The following is a 23,838-nucleotide window of genomic DNA, read 5'->3' as shown; positions in this document are numbered from 1 at the left end:
TCATCGCCCCAACCCCTGCTTTGTTCAAGCGTCAACTGTACTTACAATTACATTATAATTTATATTTTAGTATAGCTAAAGGATATAAATCAGAACTAGCCAAAGGAAGAGATCCATAGGGCATAGGGCAGAATATAGGAGGGTTCCAAACATGAATCTTCCTTGTCCTCAGGGATACATTATCCTCTTGGCATTGATGTATGACAATACGCACAGAGTATTGCCAACCCTGGAAGCTCACCTGAGCTGTTGGTGCGCAGAGTTTTTATTGGGGCTCAATCACATACTGCCTGCATGGCTGACCTGTAGTCAGCCCTTCCCATAGGTTCTGCTAATACTTTTAGCCTCCATTTCCTCTGGAAGTTGGAACGGATGTGCATGTCCAAAATCCCCATCATAAATCACATTGTTAGACTGTCACATGGCCAAAACCCACAGACAAAGACACTTCTAGCAGATAGGACATTCTAGAAGCCTAGCAAATCACCTCCCGGGAGCCAAGGGCAAAGACCAGACCTCTCTGGCTAAAATTAATTCTTTACTACACAGTAGTTAAGCAGTAATAAAAAGAGATATTTAACAAAATTTCTATCACCTGGGAGCATGCTTGTGTATAATGTTCTGTGAGAAAATCAGTATTAAAAATATATATGCAATGTGATCTTGATATGTACAGTATGGTATACAAAGTGTTAATGTGTCTATAATATGATTTGATACATAGAAAAAAGACTGAAAGGAAACACACCAAAATATTAACATAATTATCTCTGGGTGATGGGATTGTGGGTATTTCTCAAGTTTTCAATTCATCAGCATTCAATTATTTCATTATTTAAAAACAACAGTTTTTTAAAAAATTATTTCTTTTATACTACTCAATCGTAGAGAAATTTAAAATATTTCATGGATATATATTGGGGATATGTAGAAAGAATTATAAAAGGAAGGAAGAATTAAAGGTTGGAGATGAATACTGGATTTAAGTCACATTCATATTTTTGAGTTTCTGAAATGAGCATGTATCTTATAATCAATGCATATTTGTAATTTGGTAATACTTCTTTTTCTCTATAAAGCTGTTATTAAATTGATGATGTATCTTATAATCAATGGTACATTAAAATTAAGGTTTAAAACAAATCAGCAGCTTAGATTCATATGAGCAGACTAGAACTTTGCTGCAAGAGGACGACTCAACTATTCTGCCACCTATTTGTTTTTAAGGCAAGAACTCTGGGAACTCCCTGGCGGTCCAGTGGTTAGGGCTCCACGCTTCCACTCTAGGGGGCACGGGTTCAATCTCTGGTTGGGGAACTAAGATCCCGCAGGCTGCAAGGCGTGGCCAAAAAAAAGTCTAGAACTCCATTCTTTGAAGTAAAAGTGCTTGTCACAGGAAGAATTTCAAGTTTAAGAGATTTGTTAGAAGAACTAATACCCGAAATGTACGTTATGTATTAGAAATTAAACATAAGTTTGAAAGAATCATTATAACATTGTAGCAGTGATTTTCTAATTAGACTTGCTGTGGTTTGTCTTCAAAGACAAATCCAATTTTTTTTTAATTTATTTAATTTATTTATTTTTGGCTGCGTTGGGTCTTCGTTGCTGTGCGCGGGCTTTCTCTAGTTGCGGTGAGCGGGGGCTACTCTTTGTTGCGGTGTGCGGGCTTCTCATTGCAGTGGCTTCTGTTGTTGCAGAGCACAGGCTCTAGGAGCACGGGCTTCAGTAGTTGTGGCATGCGGCCTCAGTAGTTGTGGCTTGTGGGCTGTAGAGCGCAGGCTCAGTAGTTGTGGCGCACGGGCTTAGTTGCTCCGTGGCATGTGGGATCTTCCCGGACCAGGGCTCGAACCTGTGTCCCCTGCATTGGCAGGCAGATTCTTAACCACTGCACCACCAGGGAAGCCCGACAAATCCGATTTTAATACGAATTTAGAAGACGTTAATTCTCATCTGTACAGTCAACAAGTATTTAACAAACCCCAGGTAAAAAGCAATTCGAAGTGCCTTCCTTATTGTAGTAAATCCAACTTTTAAATGAAATCAGGTAAGTATTGGCATATAATAAAAATTTATTTTTTATATTGAGTCCCAATCAGTGATTTTTTTTTTCAGGTAACAACGAGACATAAAGTACTTATTATGGAATTTTGTCCATGTGGAAGTTTATACACTGTTTTAGAAGAACCATGTAATGCCTATGGACTACCAGAGTCTGAATTTTTAATTGTTTTGCGAGATGTGGGTATGTTTGTTTATTTATCTGATTATATATGTGTGTATATATAACTTAATGACATAAGAATTTTTAAAAATAAATTTCTTACATTCAAAGCCAAAGACCTTTATGGAGTGCTTTCTTAGATATGACACCAAAAGCGAAAGTACAAAAAGAAAAAAAATAGATAAGTTTCATCAACATTAAAAACTTTTGTGTTTCAAAGGACAACATCAAGTAAAAAGACAACCCATAAAATGAGAGAAAATATTTGCAAACCGTACGTCTGATGAGGAATTTTTATCCCAACAACTCAACAGTAAAAAGACAACCCAATTTAAAAATGGGCAAAGGATTTGATAGACATTTCTCCAAACAAGATATACAAATGGCCAGCAAATATATAAAAAGGTCATTAGTCGTTAGAGAAATACCAGTCAAAACAATTAAGAGCTGCCACTACACACCCACTAGGATGGCTAAAATCAAGAAGACAAAACAGAACCAAGTGTTGGTGAGGCTGTGGAGAAATTGAACCCCTCATACACCGTTGGTGGTGGTGTAAAAATGTGCAGCCACTTTGGACAGCAGTCTGGCAGTTCCTCAGAAGGTTAAACAGAATTACCATATGACTTAGCAATTTCACTAGTAGGTATTTATCTAAAAGAATTTAAAATAAATCCACACAAAAACTTGTACACCAGTGTTTATAATAACAAAAAAAAAAAAAATGGAAGTAGCCCAGTATCCATCAACTGATGAATAGGTAAACAAAATGTGGTAAATCCATACAATGGAATATTATTTGTTCATTACAAGAGTGAAGTAGTGATACATGCTATAGTATGGATATAACTTGAAAAATGCTTAGTGAAAAATGCCAGACACAAAAGGCCACAATATTTGTATGATTCCATTTACGTGAAATGTCCGGAATAGGCAGATCCATAGAGACAGAAAGCAGAGTAATGGTGGTCAGGGCCTTGAGGGGAGGGTGGAGTCGAGGAGTGACTGCTAATAGACGTGGGGTTCTTTTTGGCGTAATGGAAATGTTCTGAAATTGGTGGTGATGGTTGTACACTCTGTGACTCTTAACTACTTTAAAAAATGAGTTTTATGATATGTAAATTTTATCTCAACAAAGCTGTTGTTAAAAAAAAAATATGGCAACCAAAGGGAATAATATCTTCTTGGAAAGAAATGAATCAATATTTGAAGAATAGAAAAAGCCCAGTGATAAAGTATGAGGTTAGTGGGAATTCTTGAACTTGACATTGGAAGCAGTAGAGACTACTTAGGGTAAAATGAAAAAGAAGCAATATATGCTACAGCCTAGTAAATCAAATAGAAGTTATAGATGATTGATGCCTTCCTAAGTATACTGGTAGTCCTGAGCTTTTGTAATTGAATGTTGATACCCCTAAACTTATTTTTATATGTCATGCTTGGACAGTCATCTATCAGCTGTCAAACAAATGTATCAGACTGTCACTCTGTGACACTGCATGTCAGTTAGCCCAAACAGCTTAATTTCAGCAATTTTGCCACCTTTGCCCTTTAAAAAAAAAGAAAAGAAAAGAAAATGGCATTTTTAGAAGAGCACTAAGCGTATGAGAAATATATTTTTGTGGAAACAAGTCTGACACTTTGCCTCCTTCTGTTACTTTTTTTTTTTTACTATATTATGTATTGAGTCCAGTTTACTCTTTTGTGGAATTTTTTCCCCAAGGTAAAAATGTAAAATTGTGGTGAAAGATTATCTTTCTTGGGAATCTTCATTCTTAAGTTTAGGCAGATGGCCCACAGGTATATAACCAAAAGTAATTCTGGAGGTCATAGGCTTAAGACTGTTGTGTTCCATTTTCTTGATAGTGTTTAAGAGAGATTGGATTCTTCCTTAGACCATATTGATCCTTATCATTCTAAAACTCCTCATTACTCAAACATGAAATATAAAATATAAGTATAATCTGTTACTTCTTTGATTAAAATGACTTTGGACCAACTTATGTAAAAACTTACACTGAGTGAAAATGAATTAATGTTAATTAGTGAGTCTGATGCACACATACATATGCATAGATACCTACATTATGATGTCCTGTGTTTTATATTTATTGTTGAAGTGGGTGGAATGAATCATCTCCGAGAAAATGGCATAGTTCACCGTGATATTAAGCCAGGAAATATCATGCGTGTAATAGGGGAAGACGGACAGTCTGTGTACAAACTCACAGATTTTGGTGCAGCTAGAGAATTAGAAGATGATGAGCAGTTTGTTTCTCTGTATGGCACAGAAGAATATTTGGTAAGTCACGTATCACTAATAATTTTATTTAAAGAAGCTGGATATATTGTAAATATGGGTAATTGGTCAACCAGTTCACTATGAAATGTCAACTTTTATGGCAAAAATTAAATTTTCTATTCTAATGAATATGGTTTGTAATGAGGTATTAGATATCGGTTTCTCAGGGGGTTATTTTCCGTTAAAAATTCTTACAAGTTTTATAATAATCTTAAATAATTTTACTAATGTTATTCATCTATATTAAAAGAAAGAACTGTCTGTACGCTCCAGAAACATCTAACTAGTAAAGGCTTCCTTATTTGGATCAGAGCAGTTAATACATTACAAGCTTGTTATATGGTACTCTTCCCTGTAGAGGAAACTTCATTATAATTCTGAAGCAGAAGATTCTCTTCAGGGAGGTTGATTATTGAAAGACGAAAAGAATAGTTGTTAGAAACGCACACATAAAATTAAATGCCTCTAAAAGATCTAACTTGAAATGCTAGAAAACTAGAAAAGCTCTGTGGTTGAAACAGATTATGAAGGTGTGTTTGTGTGAAGTTAGTAAACATTTGAAACACTTAAGAAAATACACTGAAAAACAAGTATATTTAACATGTAATCAGGAAGTTTATAATATACAGCTATCACTAATTGCTCATGGCTCTGGGTTTTGTTTTAAAAGTCTTAGAATCTGTGACTTTTTTTCCAACTGGATTCTGCCATTGTAATCTTATAATATGAATAAAGTCTACCTGGCCCCATAGCTTTATTCAGATTATACTAAGTCTGGCATGAATTAAGATATCTTGTTCTATCAATATATATCCCCAAATTAATCTATTATCTTTTGATAGTCTTTATTAAGAATACCTAATAATGGATTACATTCATCCAACAGATATTGAGGTACCAGGCACTGTTCTAGGAACTGGGACTTCTTTTTTTTTTTTTTTAATTTTTATTTATTATTTATTTTTCGCTGTGTTGGGTCTTCGTTTCTGTGCTAGGGCTTTCTCTAGTTGCGGCAAGCGGGGGCCACTCTTCATCGTGATGCGCGGGCCTCTCACTATCGCGGCCTCTCTTGTTGCGGAGCACAGGCTCCAGACGCGCAGGCTCAGTAGTTGTGGTGCACGGGCCTAGTTGCTCCGTGGCATGTGGGATCTTCCCAGACCAGGGCTCGAACCCATGTCACCTGCATTGGCAGGCAGATTCTCAACCACTGCGCCACCAGGGAAGCCCTTGGGACTCCTGTGGTGAACCAAATGTACATGATTTCTGCTCTTATGGAACCCACAATCTAGTGAGGACAATAGACAAGTAAATAAGATAAATTCAGATAATTAAAGTGTTGGAAAGACAATAAGGTAATAAAATAGTGACTGGCAGGAGAAAGATAGCTGGGGAAAGCCTCCTTTCAATCCTAAGTGAACTGACACTTAAATGATAAAAAGAAGCAAGCCATGCAGAGATTTGGGGGAAGAGCATTACAAGCAACTGCAAAGGGCTAGAAACAAGAATGACCTTGGATGTTTCAGAAACAGAAAGGATGACAGAATAGCTGCAATTTAGTGAGTGAAGAGGCAGGTGGTAGGAGTTGGAATTGGAGAAGTAAGCAGAAGGCAGCCAGAGCATACGGGTTAGTGGTTTCTACCATGTATGATCGCCCCCTTTTTATAATGTTTTACAATGTTCTTTTCAGTATCTTTATTTATTTATTTATTTATTTATGGCTGTGTTGGGTCTTCGTTTCTGTGCGAGGGCTTTCTCCAGTTGCAGCAAGTGGGGGCCACTCCTCATCGCGGTGCGCGGGCCTCTCACTATCGCGGCCTCTCCTGTTGCGGAGCACAGGCTCCAGACGCGCAGGCTCAGTAATTGTGGCTCACGGGCCTAGTTGCTCCACGGCATGTGGGATCTTCCCAGACCAGGGCTCGAACCCGTGTCCCCTGCAAGCGGACTCTAAACCACTGTGCCACCAGGGAAGCCCCTTTTCAGTATCTTAAAATGAAATTCTTAGATAATATAATCACTTGCATACCTAATTAAAAGAATAGCATAGTATCTTAATAATAATATAAAGGAAAATAAAATCATAGATAGTTAATATGTAAAAGTTTAGGAACACCTTCACTGGCAGAAAACTTAAGTAATCAGATGCTTTCACCTGTATGTAATATCACCTGCAGTGCACGTGCAGTGTAACTTGTATATTGTATTGGTGAGTCAAATATCACAGGTGTTGTGTTGTCACTGACATGATTTTCCAAAGCAGTGAATAATTCTTGATAAAGTTTCTAACTAAACAAAGTAGATTTACATGTACTGCATTCCTGTAGCTACAAAAATACTTTGTTTACTTTATGTACAAAAATACATTGTTTATATATAAAACAAACTGATATCATTATAAACCTTTTTCCTGCACAAATATCCGGCAAGATATTCAAAACTCATGCAGGATGTCAGAAGCTTATTTTTCAGAACTGTTTCATATTTGACAGGATGTCTCTCATCTCTTTTCTCTGCCCACTAAATACCAGTAACTCTTCCCAGTTACTGTGATAACCAAAAAAACCAAACAGCAGTACAGTACTAGCGTTCATGAGGTTGATCCCTATTACCAACTGTCAGTCTTTCACATATTCTCCTAGGACCACAGGTTAGCTTTTGCCTCTAACAGACTTTTAAAATGGAAAGAACAAAACATTTAAACATTATTTAAATTATTAAATAAATTTACTCCAAGTCCATGCTGTTCTCTTGGCTAAAATTTTACTCTGATCTATTTTTCCTATTTCAGATTATGCCCAGCCCTGTTTTCTAATACAGTACACCACAGTTATAAAATGAGACACATAATGGCCTGAAGCTCAGCAATCTAGAAATATTTATGTATTTAAATGAAAACTTTTCTCATTTTGGAATTCCCAGACCAGATGCTGAATCTTCTCCTTTTTGTGTGTTAAAGACCAAAGGAAACACCAGCATATTTTCTTCTGCCATTTTTAATATGATGGCTATCTTAATAATATCTGAGAACTTGCAGTAGGTTTGTCCTTATGCTCCTATCTCAGATGCAGACGCCCAGGCTCAGTAATACTGATCCCTACACAAGTACAAGTAGCACATTTGAGGGAGAGCCATTGGGCACAGATACGTCAGACCAGCATGTGTCAGGCCACGATCAGTCCGTCACTGCCCAGGGAAGGCCTTCCAGCTGTACCAATTAGGCAGTGTATTATTGCACCGTTTGAGGAGGTCCCCCTTTGTCTCCTTCTAGAATCGCTGTATCTCCTCTTCCCAGGTTGGCGGCCTCATGTTCCAGAAGATATCAGGCATGTCCAGGTACTCTTGGCCTCTTCACAGCACCTTGATACACTAAGTACTGGCTGCTGGGTCAAAGGTCTGGCCAGCGCTTCTTTGGACAGTAGTTGCTTTAGGTGCTCTGCCACAGAACCAGCAAGACCACTCAGACCCCGTGTATCTGGTAGGCATGTTGGGACACTCACTTTAAGCTCTTCGTGCTTATCACCTCTTCTGATTTCTCATTAAAATGTATTTCCCAAAAGAGTCCCACCCATCCCCCAAAAAAATAATAATCCAGGGCTTGTGACCCTTTGAGAGTCAGATTCATAAACTGCATCATTTAGAAACACCCTCCCAGCAGTGTTATCTGCATGGGTTCCCAGTCCCTTGGGTCACTGCCAAATACCACAATGTCGTAAGGCATTGTTTTCATTTGGCATCATTTGGGAGATGACTCTACTTTGGTCGAGAGTACACTCTTGTAGCTTTATCTTCGAAAAATCTTAAAGTTCCAGCACGTAACTAACGTAAAGACAAATGTCACGAGGCTAAGCATGTATGACCTCTGGTTGTCCTCTGCAGAGCTTAATGTCCATCACAATCTCTGTCTGGATCTGTAAGCTCCTAAGCCATGCTCTATAAGTTCCACCTGTTCTCCACAACTGTATCATAGTGTCTTCTGTGCTTAAGGACATGTGTTTAACATCAGACCAACTACTTGTCTCAGTTGCTGTATCCCCCAGTGTACCTAGTCAGGCTAGTCCTCTGAATTAATTCTAGAAAATTAAATTTTCATCTCAGAGCCCATATGACTTGCTCAGATGGATTGCATGTGAGAGATGAGGGAGAGGAGTCGAGGCTGCCTGATATGTTTTGGGTATGAGCGACTGGGTAGATGATGGTACCATTTACTTAAAGGATAAAGATTAGAAGGAAACAGGTTTGAGTCGGAAGACCAAGGGTCTATTTTGGATACCTTAAATTTAAGCTACCTTTTAGACATTCAAGAAAACAGTAGCATATATGAATCCAGAGCCCAGGACAAGAGGTAGTTTGGGGAGTTAAAGGATATAGGTAATATTTAATGCCATAGGCTTGAACGGGAGATGAGGAAATAAGGCAGTTGGAAGTGTAGACAGCTATTTTGAGTTTTGCTATGGAGGGAAGCAGAGATTTGGGTGATAGCTACAAGAGGAGGTAAGGTCTATTTAGGGTTTTTTTATTTTTAATGGGAGATATTAAAGCATGTGTGTAAGCTGAAAGGAATGATCCATTCGAAGGGGGGAAATTGATGCATAAAATAAAAGTGGTAGTTACAGGAATTGACTTGTGGAATTGGTGAGATGATATGATGGGCCCCACAACACAGATGGAAAAGTTAGCCTTTGATAGGAGCAGTTCCATTATAACTGGAAAGTCGGCTTAGCTCTGGACACAGATTCAGGTAGGTTGGTATTTGGTAACAGGCATAAGGGAGAGTTGATCTCTGATTTCTTCCATTTCCTCATTGAATTATGAAGTGAGGTCATGAAAATTGAGAGTTGAAGGAGATGGTGTTGGAGGTTTGAGGAGAACGGGCAAGATGTGAAATAGTCTCTTCAGATTGGGAAAGTGAAATAATTAGGAAAATATAATAGAATTTCCAGGCATTATTGATACCCATTTTTGTGTAATGTATTATCATAGAACACAAGTTAGTAGCTTTTTCTTTTCTTTTTAAAGCATCCTGATATGTATGAGAGAGCAGTGCTGAGAAAAGATCATCAGAAGAAATATGGAGCGACTGTTGATCTTTGGAGCATTGGGGTAACATTTTACCATGCAGCTACTGGATCACTGCCATTTAGACCGTTTGAAGGGCCACGTAGGAATAAGGAAGTGATGTAAGTGGTTTCTCCATCTAAAATTAGAGATAATTTTTTAAATGTATCTCTGTCTTATTTTGTTTCATCATGTTAGAGGGGTACGCTACTGAAAATTGATCTAGCCATCATTTCTGATATTTTAAGCTATTTGGTTTTTTAATAAGAATGCAGCCTTATCAAAGTGTATAGGCATACTGTTTCATACCATGTTTAACTATCTTATGTACAAAGCATAAATGGCATCCAGTCTTTGATGCATATTAAAAATATACTGCTTTCTGGAGTTTATTTCAATGCACTGTATATTTCTCTGTGTGCTTATCAGGCTTTTTCTGATAAGCCTGTAACCAAAAAAAAAAAAAAAAATAGAACTTCTGTGGAGTACTAGAACCATTACTGGATCAAAAAGAAATACGGTTCTTACCCTGAACTGACCTGATTCTTTAACCATTTGAAAAATAACGTTTAATGTAATATTACATTTTTTTCGTGTTGCAGTTTCAGTCCAAAGCCTGAATGCATTTTACTAGTACATTATACATTTATGTGCTGCCATAATTATTAGGAAATAATTACTGTGTACAAAGTCACTACTGTAAACCAAATAATGGAAGAAAAGAAGGATGGATTTTTAGATGTGAAATCTATTATAAAATTCATCCATACATTGGCCACACTTCTTTTTATTTTAAAAGAAATTAGTGAATGACCTTGCCTCATGAGAAACAGCCAACCTATGTACACATAAAACTATGAGGTTATGATTGTTTGGTTTAGTGAAGTAACTCATTTGACAGCCTAACATGTTCAACCATTCTTTTAGATCTTAACATTTCTCTCAGAACTTTATATGTTTGACCCTGCCCTTTACAAGCAAACATGATAAAGTAATAATCACAACTGTAAAAATACAATCTTTTATCTAATCTTGTCTCAGAAAATTAGGAGAAGCATATTTTCTCTTTTGTTTGTTTGCGGAAGTAAACCAGTTCAACTGGTAACGAAGACTTTTGCTAAAACCTGGATATCTAAATGTTTTCCAGCAAGGACAGTGTACAAATTCATGGGAAGAAGCTATCCATTACTGTACTGATGATTTTGGTATAGCATCATCTTGAGACTGCTTTACATCAGTGTCCTTTTTATAAAATCTTTCATTAATGAAGGCTAAGAGTCAATTTCTGTTTTTCCTCATTAAACATAAAGTGTGCCCAACAGTTAATCATGTTTTTATTGTCATAGGTGTTTTAAAGCAGTATCAGCATGTCTTGCTGCCCTAAAAATAGATTAAATAAAAGTGTGATGCTCCCTAATAAAGGAAATATGACTTGTAAGCAACTAGGAATACCTGACGATTTTATCTGACCACCATGTGGGCAGATAATACCATTAGAAGAATTTTTTTCTTTATTTGCACAGAAACTCAACTTTTTATGGATACTGATGCTAATGAATGTTCAGAAGCACTTAAAGAAGTAATAATGACTGTTTTACTTTACTATTGAGTGATGTATTCATCTCACATTATAGCCATGTTGATCCCTCAGCATCTCATTTACATGTTAATAAATGTATTTGTGTATGGATCTCAACAAAATTAGTTAAGTTTTTTCAAGAATTTATAAGCGGTACCTTAATTAAGAATTCTGCCATTCATTCTGTTCACTTCTCTTTTCTTGCGTTAATCTCACATATCTCTGCTTATTTCTCCACAATCAGATGGTTCTCACGTGAATGCAACTTATTTTTCACATTAATTTCCTTCTTCTCTGAAAAATCTCTTAAGGCAGAAATCCTGGCTGCCTCTACTGAAGAAGCAGCAAGCGGTCCAAATCAGTTGTACTGGTTTCTTCTGCTGTTTTAAAGAATATATTAATTGGCTCAGAGCACATTTATGTAGACATTAAACAAACCAAAAAAATTATGCCAGAAATAATATTTATAAACTTATGTAAGATTCTGCTGTGTTATGATTTACATTTTCATCTACATTTTCATCTGGAAGGCATGAACCTCGTTTTTCTCTACTACTTTAAGGTTTTGTTTTGGAAAGTGCTGACACCTGAAAGGCTGCCTTGCCTCCGTCATTATTAGTATTCTCTCGCTTCCCCATCCGTCTCTTTCTTTAACTCATCTTTATTTTTGTCACCTTCCTCGAGAAGCAGATTAAGTTTGACTTTTAATTTTGGTACACACATCTATTCCTATATGTGTATATATGTTTTCAATATGCAAAAATTTTCTGTTACTGTGCTATGTGTAGTTTTATCTTTTTTTTTTTTTTTTAAAGAAAGCTATAGTTCATTCTCCAGTAATTTCATGGTCCAGTTGACTGTGCCTTTGGATAATATGGGTAAGAGGGATTAGATGCTTTTTTTTATGGTCTAGAGACATTCTGTAACATAACTTTTTTTGTGTTTGCTCAATTTTTTCAGATGGAAAAATTAATATTTTTGTTGTGAACATCAAGATGCTGTTTTATGGCACTGTGAGAGCCCAAATGAAAATTAATTATGGCATAAGTAAAATAATCGTACAGCCACTATTCTACTTCAGTCAGTCAGATTCAAAGTATTTTGATTGTTTTATGGATCCTGTGAACATCAATCACAAAGTTTCGTCTAGTAGATAATTGTAGGTGCAACTGAGGAAATATTTTTGCAAAGCCCATTGATAGGCTATGCAGTAACAAACTGCTTATTTTAATCTGCTTTTATTCCCCCAAGGTATAAAATAATTACTGGAAAGCCTTCTGGTGCAATATCTGGAGTACAGAAAGCAGAAAATGGACCAATTGACTGGAGTGGAGACATGCCTGTTTCTTGTAGTCTTTCTCGGTAAGTATAGTGTACCCAGTTCTCTTTTGCACTTTGGTGTTTGGAATCTTTGTTGACTAAAGTCACAGATACTTAAGTGTAGTTTTGTTTTGTTTTGTTTAATGTTTCAGTAGATGTTATTAAACCATATGCCTTGATTCGTGATTTTCGTCTTTGGCAATATAAAGATCGATTTGGGTCTATGTAAATAATTTTGCCAGATCTCTTTTAGGACATAGAGCATACATACATTTTTGAGATTGCTAATTACTGGTCTTGGAATTGTGTGCTATGTGGGGATCCAGCTAAGGACCTTGGTATCTCTTGTGCTGACCTTCATAATGACATAGCACAGATAGTGACGCAGATAGGAATAACTAGAGTTCTAAAAAACACTCAAGAAGTTTGATATTATCCTCATTTTCAAAAAGTAATCATATTGTTCAAAAGGTGAGAAATAAGTTTTCGGGACTTCCCTAGTGGCACAGTGGTTAAGAATCCACCTGCCAATGCAGGGGACATGGGTTTGAGCCCTGGTCTGGGAAGATGCCACGTGCTGCAGAGCAACTAAGCCCATGCGCCACAACTACTGAGCCTGTGCTCTAGAGCCCGCGAGCCACAACTGCTGAGACCGTGTGCAACAACTACTGAATCCTGCGCACCTAGAGCCCATGCTCCGCAACAAGAGAAGCCACCGCGAAGAGAAGCCCATGCACTGCAACGAAGAGTAGCCCCCACTAGCCGCAGTTAGATAAAGCCCGCGTGCAGCAACAAAGACCCAACGTAGCCATAAATTTAATTAATTGATTAATTAAATTTTAAAAAAAGAAAGAAATAACAGTTTTCTACTACTTTTTCCAGCATTTCAAATGTTCATATAGGTCTTATTATGGCAGCCAGAACTCAAACTATATATGAATTCTGTTATCACAAAGAGAGATTTAAGGTAAAAGAAATTAAAAGTAGAGAGTAAATTTTTTTTTTCTGTTGCTATATCTTTTTTTTTTGAAGTATATTTGATTTACAAAGTTGTGTTAATTTGAGAGTAAATTATTTTAGATTTTACTCTAGAAATAAAGCCAAGGCACTCATCAATATTTAGAATTTGTAATTACTGAATTCTGTTTTTCCTGAGTGTAGGAATTGTATAATCCACAAGTGAACACACATAGGTTATGATTTACTGGCTTAATGCCTTTTATAATCTGTGGGTGCTCTTTGTATTACTTTCAGCATATAAGTAAATAAATATATTTATTCAAAATATTTATTTAAACTATATATATATCACAAGCTAATAAAATATGTCCTATCATTTTATATATTTCTGTGAAAACTCATTTAAACCGGTAGTTCCAGTGCTGAAATCATTTTTGAAAACCACTACCCTGACAGTTTCATTTTTGTGTGTTACTTAAAGAAAAGTCTCCAAAATAAAATTATGTCATGCAGCTAGAATTACCAAGAGAAGGTCACTTTACTGGAGAGCAGAAATTTAATATTATAATAGTGATCTGTGTTAAATTTTGATTTGGAAAATACTCATTTTGGAGATCTCAGGCAAAACTGATAACATTTAAAGGGGTCAGGAAATGAGCACCTGCTGTTTAATAACTATATTGCTGACACTCAGACTCAATAATGTGACAATCTGAACTGTATATTGCATATTTCAGGAGGGTAACAGGCCTTATTTATCTAATTATTCTTTAGCACACCAAGTTATAAATTTTTTGATAAAAATTGCTCAGGTATCAGAAAGTATATTATATGATTTTTTTAAATAGTAAGGACCTTAAGTACTACCAATCAGCAATAAAAACAACTACCAAAAATGTAACAACCACAGAAAAAAGATAACCATCCTCTTTCTCATATGTATTAATTAGTCAAGACTGGATAGCCAATGAGAAAAACCTAACTCAGTTCATGTAAGTGAAACAGGATTTAAGTGAAAAATAGATTGACATTATAATTCAAAGTTCACATGTGTATGTAACTCAGAGCCCAGTGGAATCCTCAGATTCAGACTGTCATCAAGACTTGGTCTCTTCAAATCATTCAGTTCTGCTTTTCTCTGATTTCTGTTAACTTTCAGCCAGGCTCTTTCCTGGCAGCCACAAGATGGCTGCTGGCATTGCCAGATTCACATTCTCACAGCTTTGGAAGCTCAGTGGAAAGACAGACTTTCTTTCCCGATAGTTTAGCAAAGATTTCTGGGTTGATTCTTATTTAACAACTTACATGCTACCACCTGGCCACTTCTGGCTAATCATAATCACCAAACCTGACTGTCATGCCCATCTATGCACAGGGAGTAGAGTTAGAGAGTAGAGAGGTGTGGATTCTCTTACAAAATGAGGGAGAACAGATACTTGTTAGGCAAAACTTTTTTTTTTTTAATTTATTTATTTACTTATTTATGGCTGTGTTGGGTCTTCGTTTCTGTGCTAGGGCTTTCTCTAGTTGTGGCGAGTGGGGGCCACTCTTCATCGCAGTGCGTGGGCCTTTCACTGTCGCGGCCTCTCTTGTTGCGGAGCACAGGCTCCAGACGCGCAGGCTCAGTAGTTGTGGCTCACGGGCCTAGTTGCTCCGCGGCATGTGGGATCTTCCCAGACCAGGGCTCGAACCCATGTCCCCTGCATTGGCAGGCAGATTCTCAACCACTGCGCCACCAGGGAAGCCCTAGGCAAAAATTTTAATGTCCACTGCATACCTTAAAAACTGTTAACAGGCAAGGAATTATTCCAGTGTCTGTCGTGTAGTCAAAAATATATTTTTAAGACTACTTGAAATTCCATAATTGAGTGTATTTAAGCATATTTTAAAATTCAGTGAAAGCATGGGAAAGAATAAAGGTCCTTCCATTCTTTTTTTTTTTAATGTTTACGTTTATTAGTCAAAGATTATTCCTAGTTGAATTGGCATTCATTGATTGCTAAATGATTATAGTAATTTTCCTTCCTAAAGAAGTGTACTACAAAAGGCATATGAATTCAACATAAAAAATTACATATTGGAGTGATGTATTAAAAGGACGTTAATGACCCTGAAATTAAACCATTATCTTATCCTCATGACCACAGGGTTCCAATCAACTTATCTCACCTGGATAGCATGTATATACAATGTTAGAATATGTTTGGAAAAGTGAGGAAACTTGGGAAGGAGAGAATCAAAGAAAATAATCTGTAAAAGCTAACATAAAAATACCATAACCCCTGGTTCATTGACAGGCAATATTAAATCAAGGTTACCTGGCTTTCTGAAAAGTTGGCAGATTTTTTACAATTTTAAATTAATCTAATCTAATAATAGTTCCTTTGATTTGTTGGTAAATATTATGATTTTGTACCTAGACAAAATATAACACATTCACTCTTCATGTAACTTTTTTCAATACTATTTTAGGGGTCTTCAAGTTCTACTTACCCCTGTTCTTGCAAACATCCTTGAGGCAGATCAGGAAAAGTGTTGGGGTTTTGACCAGTTTTTTGCAGAAACAAGTGATATACTTCACCGGATGATAATTCATGTTTTTTCACTACAACAAATGACAGCTCATAAAGTTTATATTCATAGCTATAATACGTAAGTACCTCTTTATATTTTTTTCCTGTACTGTAATGTCTTGTTATATAATTATTACGTATCTTCATAAATCAGGAGAGGAAATAGAAAAGATGCCCCAGCTTCACCAGAGGTACCCACTTTCTGCTTAGAAAACGTTTTGAGTGCTGAGTAAATTCCTTTTCACTTATCTTTGGAGTAAAAGGATTAGTTTTCTAATTTTCTAAAATTTACAGGTAAATTAGCTTGTTCTTACATTGCAAGTTTTACAAGACTATTTTCCTTTCTGTGCTTTCTCTCAAATTACATAATCACATAACTACACATAGCATTTACTAATAAATGGGCCAGGTTTTATTAAGAATATTGTCCTGTCACTTAAAAAATATTAAAGTGTAAGTCCTAAAGATAGTTAGTGTAGTTATTGTTTGCATATGTGGCATAAAGCCCTTATTGAGTACTAGGGAAATAACCATTTGTTTTATCTTAAAAAAACACATTACACCCGTGTGATAAAAATCTACCCATGTGATAACTACATAACTAAATCACACACATCCTTACATGTGGAACTACGGAAATCTGAATAAGATAGGTGGGTTATACCAGTGTCAAGATCCTGATTGTAATATTGTACTATACTTATGCAAGATGTTACCATTGGGGGAAACTGAGTAAAGGGTATATAGTGTCTCTCCATATAATTTCTTTCAACTGCACATGAACCTACAAAGATCTCAAAAAAATGTTTTTTAAAATGAAAGGGAAAAAAACATTACATCCTTTCTATATGCCTTAATTGCTGTTTGACAAGTCTCAGCAGTTTTGATGCCTCATAAAACTCAAAAAGAGACTTTCACTGGTAATTTATTAAGGAATAAAAGCAATTAGATGGAGTAATATTTTAGACATTTTTGTCTAATCTATATCTAACATAATATAAACATTAAATATAATGTAAATATAATGAATAAAATAATATTCATATAACATTTAGGTTAAAATATATTATTCATCTTTATTTTGGTGCTTAATAGCCTGAATAGATATGTACCATAGTTAGGTGTTGGCCACTATTTCATCTTAAGAGTGTGCGTGAACATAAAAAGCCCACGCAAGCCTGAGCCAAAAATCACAGCAGAGGCTTTTTGAAAGTGGCTTTTTTTTTGTTTGGAATCACAACATTGCTGCTGGAACATTTATTTGATTTCATGAATCTGTTTAGGGAGAATCTGCCTTTTTCCCCAAAACATCATTTTGAAAATGCCTGATTTTATTAATTCATTTAACAAACATTACATAGTCATGTTGTAAGTATTGTTCTCATTTCTTTATATATTTAAATCATTAGTCCTCACAACAATCCTGTGTATTGTACATATCCAATATAGGTATCAAACATAAAAATATTTTAGAATTGATTGCTGTATAGGCAGATTATGTGGAATTTTCAATTTAATAGACTTTATACTATCCGCATCGACAAAGCAGCATTTCTGTGGACTGGTCATGATCTAAAGTATCACTGAGAAATAAATGTTGTGGCCCTCGTTAAAAAAAATTTTTTTACCTCTTTTTTTATCCCCATTATGTTGTCCTTTTGGATTTTTCTCACACAGTGCTACTGTATTCCATGAACTGGTGTATAAACAAACCAAAATTATTTCTTCAAATCAAGAACTTATATATGAAGGACGACGTTTAGTGCTAGAACCTGGAAGACTGGCACAGCATTTCCCTAAAACTACTGAGGAAAATCCCATCTTTGTAGTAAGCCGGGAACCTCTGAGTACGATAGGATTGATATATGAGAAAAGTAAGTTGGGATTTTTCTTACTGTTCTTACTAGCCATTTAAAAAAAAAAAAAACCCTGAGAATTCCGTGGCGGTACAGTGGGTAGGATTCCACACTCTCACTGCTGAGGGCCCCGGTTCAATCCCTGGTCAGGGAACTAAGATCCCACAAGCCATGCGGCACGGCCAAAAGAAAAAAAACAACAAAACACTATAAAAATGATTGTCATCTTCATAAAGTCGACTGATGATGACATTAATGTAGAACTTTTATAAATATTAAAATTTTGTAAGTTAATTGAGAATAGTAGTAAAATTTAAAACCCTGTATGCAACAAAATATGACGTTAAATATTTTGTTTATAAAATGGTAAAATAGTTTGTCATGTATGTTTTACTGTAGCTCTCTGCTTTTAGTATTTTACTCAAAATAACCTTTTGTATCATAAATCTCAGCAAATATTTATTGTTTCCAGGGTGAATAGGACACTTTTTCAGGCTTTGAAGTTTAAGAAAAATTAGATCTGCATTTTGGAATCTTTTAAATTATTAATTCTAGTGGTGAAAAAAAATTACCTGGATTTTTATATTTCTGTTTAGATCTTAGGATTTGATTTAGATTTAAAGAAAAGCATTGAGCTTGTTATGTTGGAATATATTTAAGAAAAAGAAATGAAACTCCTTAGAAATAGTGCAGGAAATTTGTTAAGGAATGAGCATTTTGTTCAAGTGGTTTTCTTTAACCAGGAAAAGAACATTAAAGAGTTTTACCACTAACATTTAATTTAGAGGTAATTTAGAGGTTAATGTTTAATTTGGAGGTTGATGTATGAAGGATGAAATAATTCATAATTTTTTATTTCTGATTTTAATTATGTCATATTTCAGTTTCCCTCCCTAAAGTACATCCACGTTATGATTTAGATGGGGATGCCAGCATGGCTAAGGTTAGTATTTAATTAAATGACTATATAAACATCTGAATTAAAATTATCTTATCAATAATGGAAGCAATAAAAAGTGTATCTTTATATACACCTATATAATTTAGGAAATTATTCATTTAGATTGTTACCCATGACACATTTTTGTGTTCTTTCTTCTTTGTATCCTTTCTTGAACTCATAGGAAAATTTTCTCCATTGAGACAGTGCATGTTTACCATTATTATGTTAAGGATAAAATATTTATTGCAGTTATATCTGTCCTTAGCTTTTGGAAATTAGTAGCTTACTGTGTTTTTAATGATAAAAACACAAAAGCTTGAAAATTTTTATGTGAAAGTTTTTCTTACCCTGTACCACAGCACCAAATATTGACACTTTGTATTTCTTCATTAGGCAGTAACAGGAGTTGTGTGTTATGCCTGTAGAATTGCCAGTACCTTGCTGCTTTATCAGGAATTAATGCGAAAGGGGATACGATGGTTGATGTAAGTAATGGATTGAAATTTGAAAATTGATCTTCACATAGGCCTCATTAAATAACTGGTAATCATCCCATCATTGATGCTTTACCTCTTCAGACTAGGTAGGGTCATGTGTATGATTTTTATTATAATACATTTGTTTCACACTTAGTTTACAAAACGTTTAGCAGCTGTTTTTTTTTTTTCATTTGATTCCTACAAAAACCTTATGAGACAGATAGGACAAATAGTATCTGAATTTTAAAATTAAGAAAAAAAAAATAGAAAAATATAGGATTTCCCTGGTGGTCCAGTGGTTAGTACTTGGCACTTTCACTGCCATGGCCGCGTGACCCTAAGAAACGTTTTGTGGATGAATATATGATATGTCATCTTTCCATCTGATAGAAGTGGAGAATGAATGGTCTCTTAAGAATAGTGCCTCTAGTTCTATATAACATCATTTGAAGTGTTTCAATTTTATACACACATAATAATGGACTCAACAGTGCCCTTAGGCTTTAATGCTTGTGACAGTTTATGTATACCCACCTCACACCTGTCCTTCCATTCTCGAAAAAACATATGAAGCATTTCATCATTCTTGTTCTTCTGCTGCTGCTTCCAAGAAGAAAAAAGTATAAGGCTCTTTTTTTTTCCCTGTCACCTTTATGTTAAACCCATAAATTTATGCTTATAATTTTTTTTTTATGTGTTCACATATCCCGTTTGTAAGCCTATGCTTTTCTCTTTCTCTTAAGAAGCCTTTTTATTTTTACTAAATGGTTTTTGGAAAAACCTAAGTGTTGACTCCATTTATTTTCATAGCATTGTTACTAACAGCTCTTGTTTTCTCTTGCTGCCGCTATCTACTCCAGTCGCTGCTCCATGAAGCTTTTGTTTCTTTTACTTATTAGCTTTTAGTTCAATAAGTCATGAGAAAATAGTTTTTCATGTAGACCACTGTTGGCAAACTTTTTCAGTTAGTAAATATTTTAGACTTTGTGGACTGCAAGTTCTCTGTTTTCATTTTGTTTTTACAGCCTTTAAAAATGTAAATACCTTTCTTAGCAGAAACAGGCATCAGGCCTTAGTTTGTTGGCCCTTGATATAGATCAGAAGGTCTTCAGTTATATTATATACTATGTCATCCTGCTTAAGTATAAATCAGACAATAGTCTACTATGAGCAGTAAAAATTAATTCTGGTGGTATAAAATGTAATGCTGTTCAGCTTATTTGTGTGATTGTAGATTAGTTTTTATTCCTTAATATAATTTTAATGCCTTAGATTTCTAAACTGTTAACCTGATAAGTGTTAATGGTTTGTCCCCTGGATAGGTATAAAGCGTCACAGAGATGCTTTCAGTAGTAAAAAGTGAATTGGCTTTCATAATGTATCAAGACTGTTAAGAAGTTTGTCTGAACAGAAAGTAGTACAGCAGTGTAATTAGTGAAAGGCAAGAGAAAACAAATAATTCTTCAGATAAACTAATGGGAATATTATTATTTTTTAGAGAATTAGTTAAAGATGATTATAATGAAACTGTTCACAAAAAGACAGAAGTTGTGATCACATTAGATTTCTGCATCAGAAACATTGAAAAGACTGTGAAAGTGTAAGTAGACTACTTCCTTACTAATAGTGGTTAAAATGTCAACGATTTTCCATTTCTGTTTAGTTTGTTTAGTTTGTTTAGTTATCCTTGGCATGATATAGCATGCTCTGCAAGTCTTTCTATTAAGGGACAACCTTAGATTAAGTCATTTCCTCATAAGGGCAAAAATATTCAGTCATTTCAGTAAGAAATGAGTACCATCTCTTTGGTGGCATTTTCTCCTTCCCTTTGAAAAGGAAAAGGAATCTGAAATAGAAACATCTCATTTTTTTTACCTTGCAAAGCAGACAACTCTGCATAGGAAAATATAAAACCTGTGATCAAAGGAAGTAGGAAGAGGTATTCTAGAACCCTATTTGGGTAGTATTTTTAGAATTTGGGGATTACTTCTAGTTTACTCTTCCTTATTAATCTTACTCCTGAGAATGCCTTTTGAAACAGAATGATATTTTAAACTGCCCTGTTCCGAGGCTATACTGTTTGTACTGCACAGGAAGTATAATAAGTGCAACTAGTATATACTCTAGACCTCCATTATTTCCGAAATCTAGTATTTCGACTACTATCCTGACATAAGACTGAAATAAAGTTGTCTTTTATAGTTTATCTCTTAATCTGCAAATTTATAAGCAGAAATATATAAAATTCCTTCTTTACAGAGACATCAAGTTTTCTTGAGATCTGTTGCTTATAGGCTTTGCATTCAATATTCTATTCTTAAATGGTTATGATAATAAAAACTCATATAATTTATAAAACATCTTTTAAAATCTATGCTCATTTAAAATTTTATGCTCATTTAATTTTTCTGTACTTGTTTTTCGTACAGATATGAAAAGTTGATGAAGATCAACCTAGAAGCAGCAGAGTTAGGTGAAATTTCAGACATACACACCAAACTGTTGAGAGTGAGTATTTACAAAATTTTGACAATTGTGGGCTCATAATCTATTCCTTTGCTGGCAAGATTAGATCTGAACTTTCCTAGAAACATGATGTACCTAAAGATCTCCAGAGAAAGAACAGCCTTTTCCCAACTTAAGGAACACAACATGATATCACAGCCAATTGATTTATTAATAATTTTACTTCTTACCCCCTTAATGTTGGTCCTTCAGGTGGCTTGCTACTTCTCACACTTTTATGTAATGCTGTAAAAAATAACTTTGTCCATAAAATATTTTCCATATTTTAGAAGTATAAGGTAACACATTTTTAACGTTAATGTTAAAGAAGACATAAAGCATGAAAAGCAAGATATGTATTTGACTATATAAGAATTTAAGGGGCTTCCTTGGTGACAGTGGTTAAGAATCCACCTGCCAATGCAGGGGACAAGGGTTTGAGCCCTGGTCCAAGAAGATCCCACATGCTGTGAAACAACTAAGCCCGTGCACCACAACTACTGAGCCTGTGCTCTAGAGCCCGCCAGCCACAACTGCTGAGCCTGCGTGCCACAGCTACTGAAGCCCGTGCGCCTAGAGCCCGTGCTCCACCACAATGAGAAGTCCACATACTGCAATGAAGATTAGCCCCCGCTCGCCGCAACTAGAGAAAGCCCGCGCGCAGCAACGAAGATCCAACGCAGCCAAAAATAAATAAATAAAATAAATTTTTAAAAAAAATATTAAATAAAGAAAGAATTTAAGATCTCTATATGTTTTTTGGTTTGTTTTAGTTTTTTCTTTTTTTTTTTCCTTTTTGGCCGCACCATGCAGCTTGTAGGATCTGAGTTCCCCAGCCAGGGATTGAACCTGGGCCCTCGGCAGTGAAAGTGCGGAGTCCTAACCACTGGACCACCAGGGAATTCCCAAGATCTCTATATGTTAAAAAAAATAATGTTAAAAAACAAATAGATTGAGAAAATTAGATAAAGAGTTTTTTTATATATATGAAAATAATTCATACAAATGCATAAGGAAAACATTAAATCTGCAGTAAATAGAGAACATTTAGAAATGATTTAAAAATGAATAGATCTAAGTGAAACTCTTGGAAAAAAAAGTTCAACCCCAAGAGTAATAGAAAATTGCGTAGTATAACAGTAAGATACCATTTTGTCTTTCAAATTAGCAAGGCTTTAAGAATTATATATAATGCCAGTGCTAACACGGGCACGCTTGTTTGTTGCTAGTAGCAGCATAAACCACCACTTAAAACTTAATTTGAAAAACAATAGTATCAGGACACTTAAAATATTCAAACATATTCATCCTTTAAGTCCAACTTTTATCCTTTCTTCAAAACTTCTAAAGATGCTCTCAGTTCTGTGGTAGATAAGTGATAAATTTACTAAGCTTAAAATGAACAGGATCTTAGATGAGGTTTCATTTTTTGTTTTTAAGAGGAGGTACTTTTCTTTTTAGCTCTAAACAAAGAGAACAATTTTGCATATCTACATTTATACTTAGGACTATGCTAATAATTCTCCTCTTTGATTTTCATGAGATAGAGTACTAACCATATTTTGTAGATAAAGAAACAAGCTTAATTGAATGATTAAAAGTATTTTCTATGTTTTTTAAAAAAGAGTATTAGATGTAAGCAATGTTTTATAAAATATATTTTATCTAAGATTTTTAAAAATTAATTTATTTTTGTCTGTGTTGGGTCTTCGTTGCTGTGTGCAGGCTTCCTCTAGTTGCAGCAAGCGGGGGCCACTCTTCACTGCAGTGCACGGGCTTCTCATTGCGGTGGCTTCTCTTGTTGCAGAGCCCAGGCTCTAGGTGCGCGGGCTTCAGTAGTTATGGCATGCAGGCTCAGTAGTTATGGCTCATGGGCTCTAGAGCTCAGGCTTGGTAGTTGTGGCGCACGGGCTTAGTTGCTCTGCAGCATGTGGGATCTTCCCAGACCAGGGCATGAACCCGTGTCCCCTGCATTGGCAGGCGGATTCTTAACCACTGTGCCACCAGGGAAGCCCTATAAAATATATTAATACTCATGTTTTATT

General features: G+C 35.4%; 1 protein-coding gene and 1 non-coding gene across 3 annotated transcripts in view; one reads left to right on the top strand and one right to left on the bottom strand.

Moving 5' to 3' along the window:
- The window catches only part of TBK1 (TANK binding kinase 1), a 40,449-nt gene that overhangs the window by 8,001 nt on the left and 8,610 nt on the right, over positions 1-23,838 (top strand). For both annotated transcript variants that reach the window (XM_057557079.1, XM_007179745.3), the window contains exons 4-13: positions 2,116-2,245; positions 4,345-4,526; positions 9,540-9,700; positions 12,409-12,519; positions 15,910-16,089; positions 17,688-17,884; positions 18,751-18,809; positions 19,203-19,294; positions 20,787-20,888; positions 21,718-21,796. In XM_057557079.1, coding sequence (XP_057413062.1) covers positions 2,116-2,245; positions 4,345-4,526; positions 9,540-9,700; positions 12,409-12,519; positions 15,910-16,089; positions 17,688-17,884; positions 18,751-18,809; positions 19,203-19,294; positions 20,787-20,888; positions 21,718-21,796 — 1,293 coding nt within the window. The remainder of the gene's footprint in view (positions 1-2,115; positions 2,246-4,344; positions 4,527-9,539; positions 9,701-12,408; positions 12,520-15,909; positions 16,090-17,687; positions 17,885-18,750; positions 18,810-19,202; positions 19,295-20,786; positions 20,889-21,717; positions 21,797-23,838) is intronic.
- Positions 22,622-22,694, bottom strand: TRNAE-UUC (transfer RNA glutamic acid (anticodon UUC)). The gene has a single exon. It is a non-coding gene; the product is annotated as a tRNA-Glu (tRNA).

This window comes from Balaenoptera acutorostrata, chromosome 11 (assembly GCF_949987535.1).
Source record: "Balaenoptera acutorostrata chromosome 11, mBalAcu1.1, whole genome shotgun sequence".
In the NCBI taxonomy this organism is placed as follows: Eukaryota; Metazoa; Chordata; class Mammalia; order Artiodactyla; family Balaenopteridae; genus Balaenoptera; species Balaenoptera acutorostrata.
The sequence above is the reverse complement of the archived record's forward strand: the minus strand, read 5'-3'. Positions and strand labels throughout refer to the sequence as shown.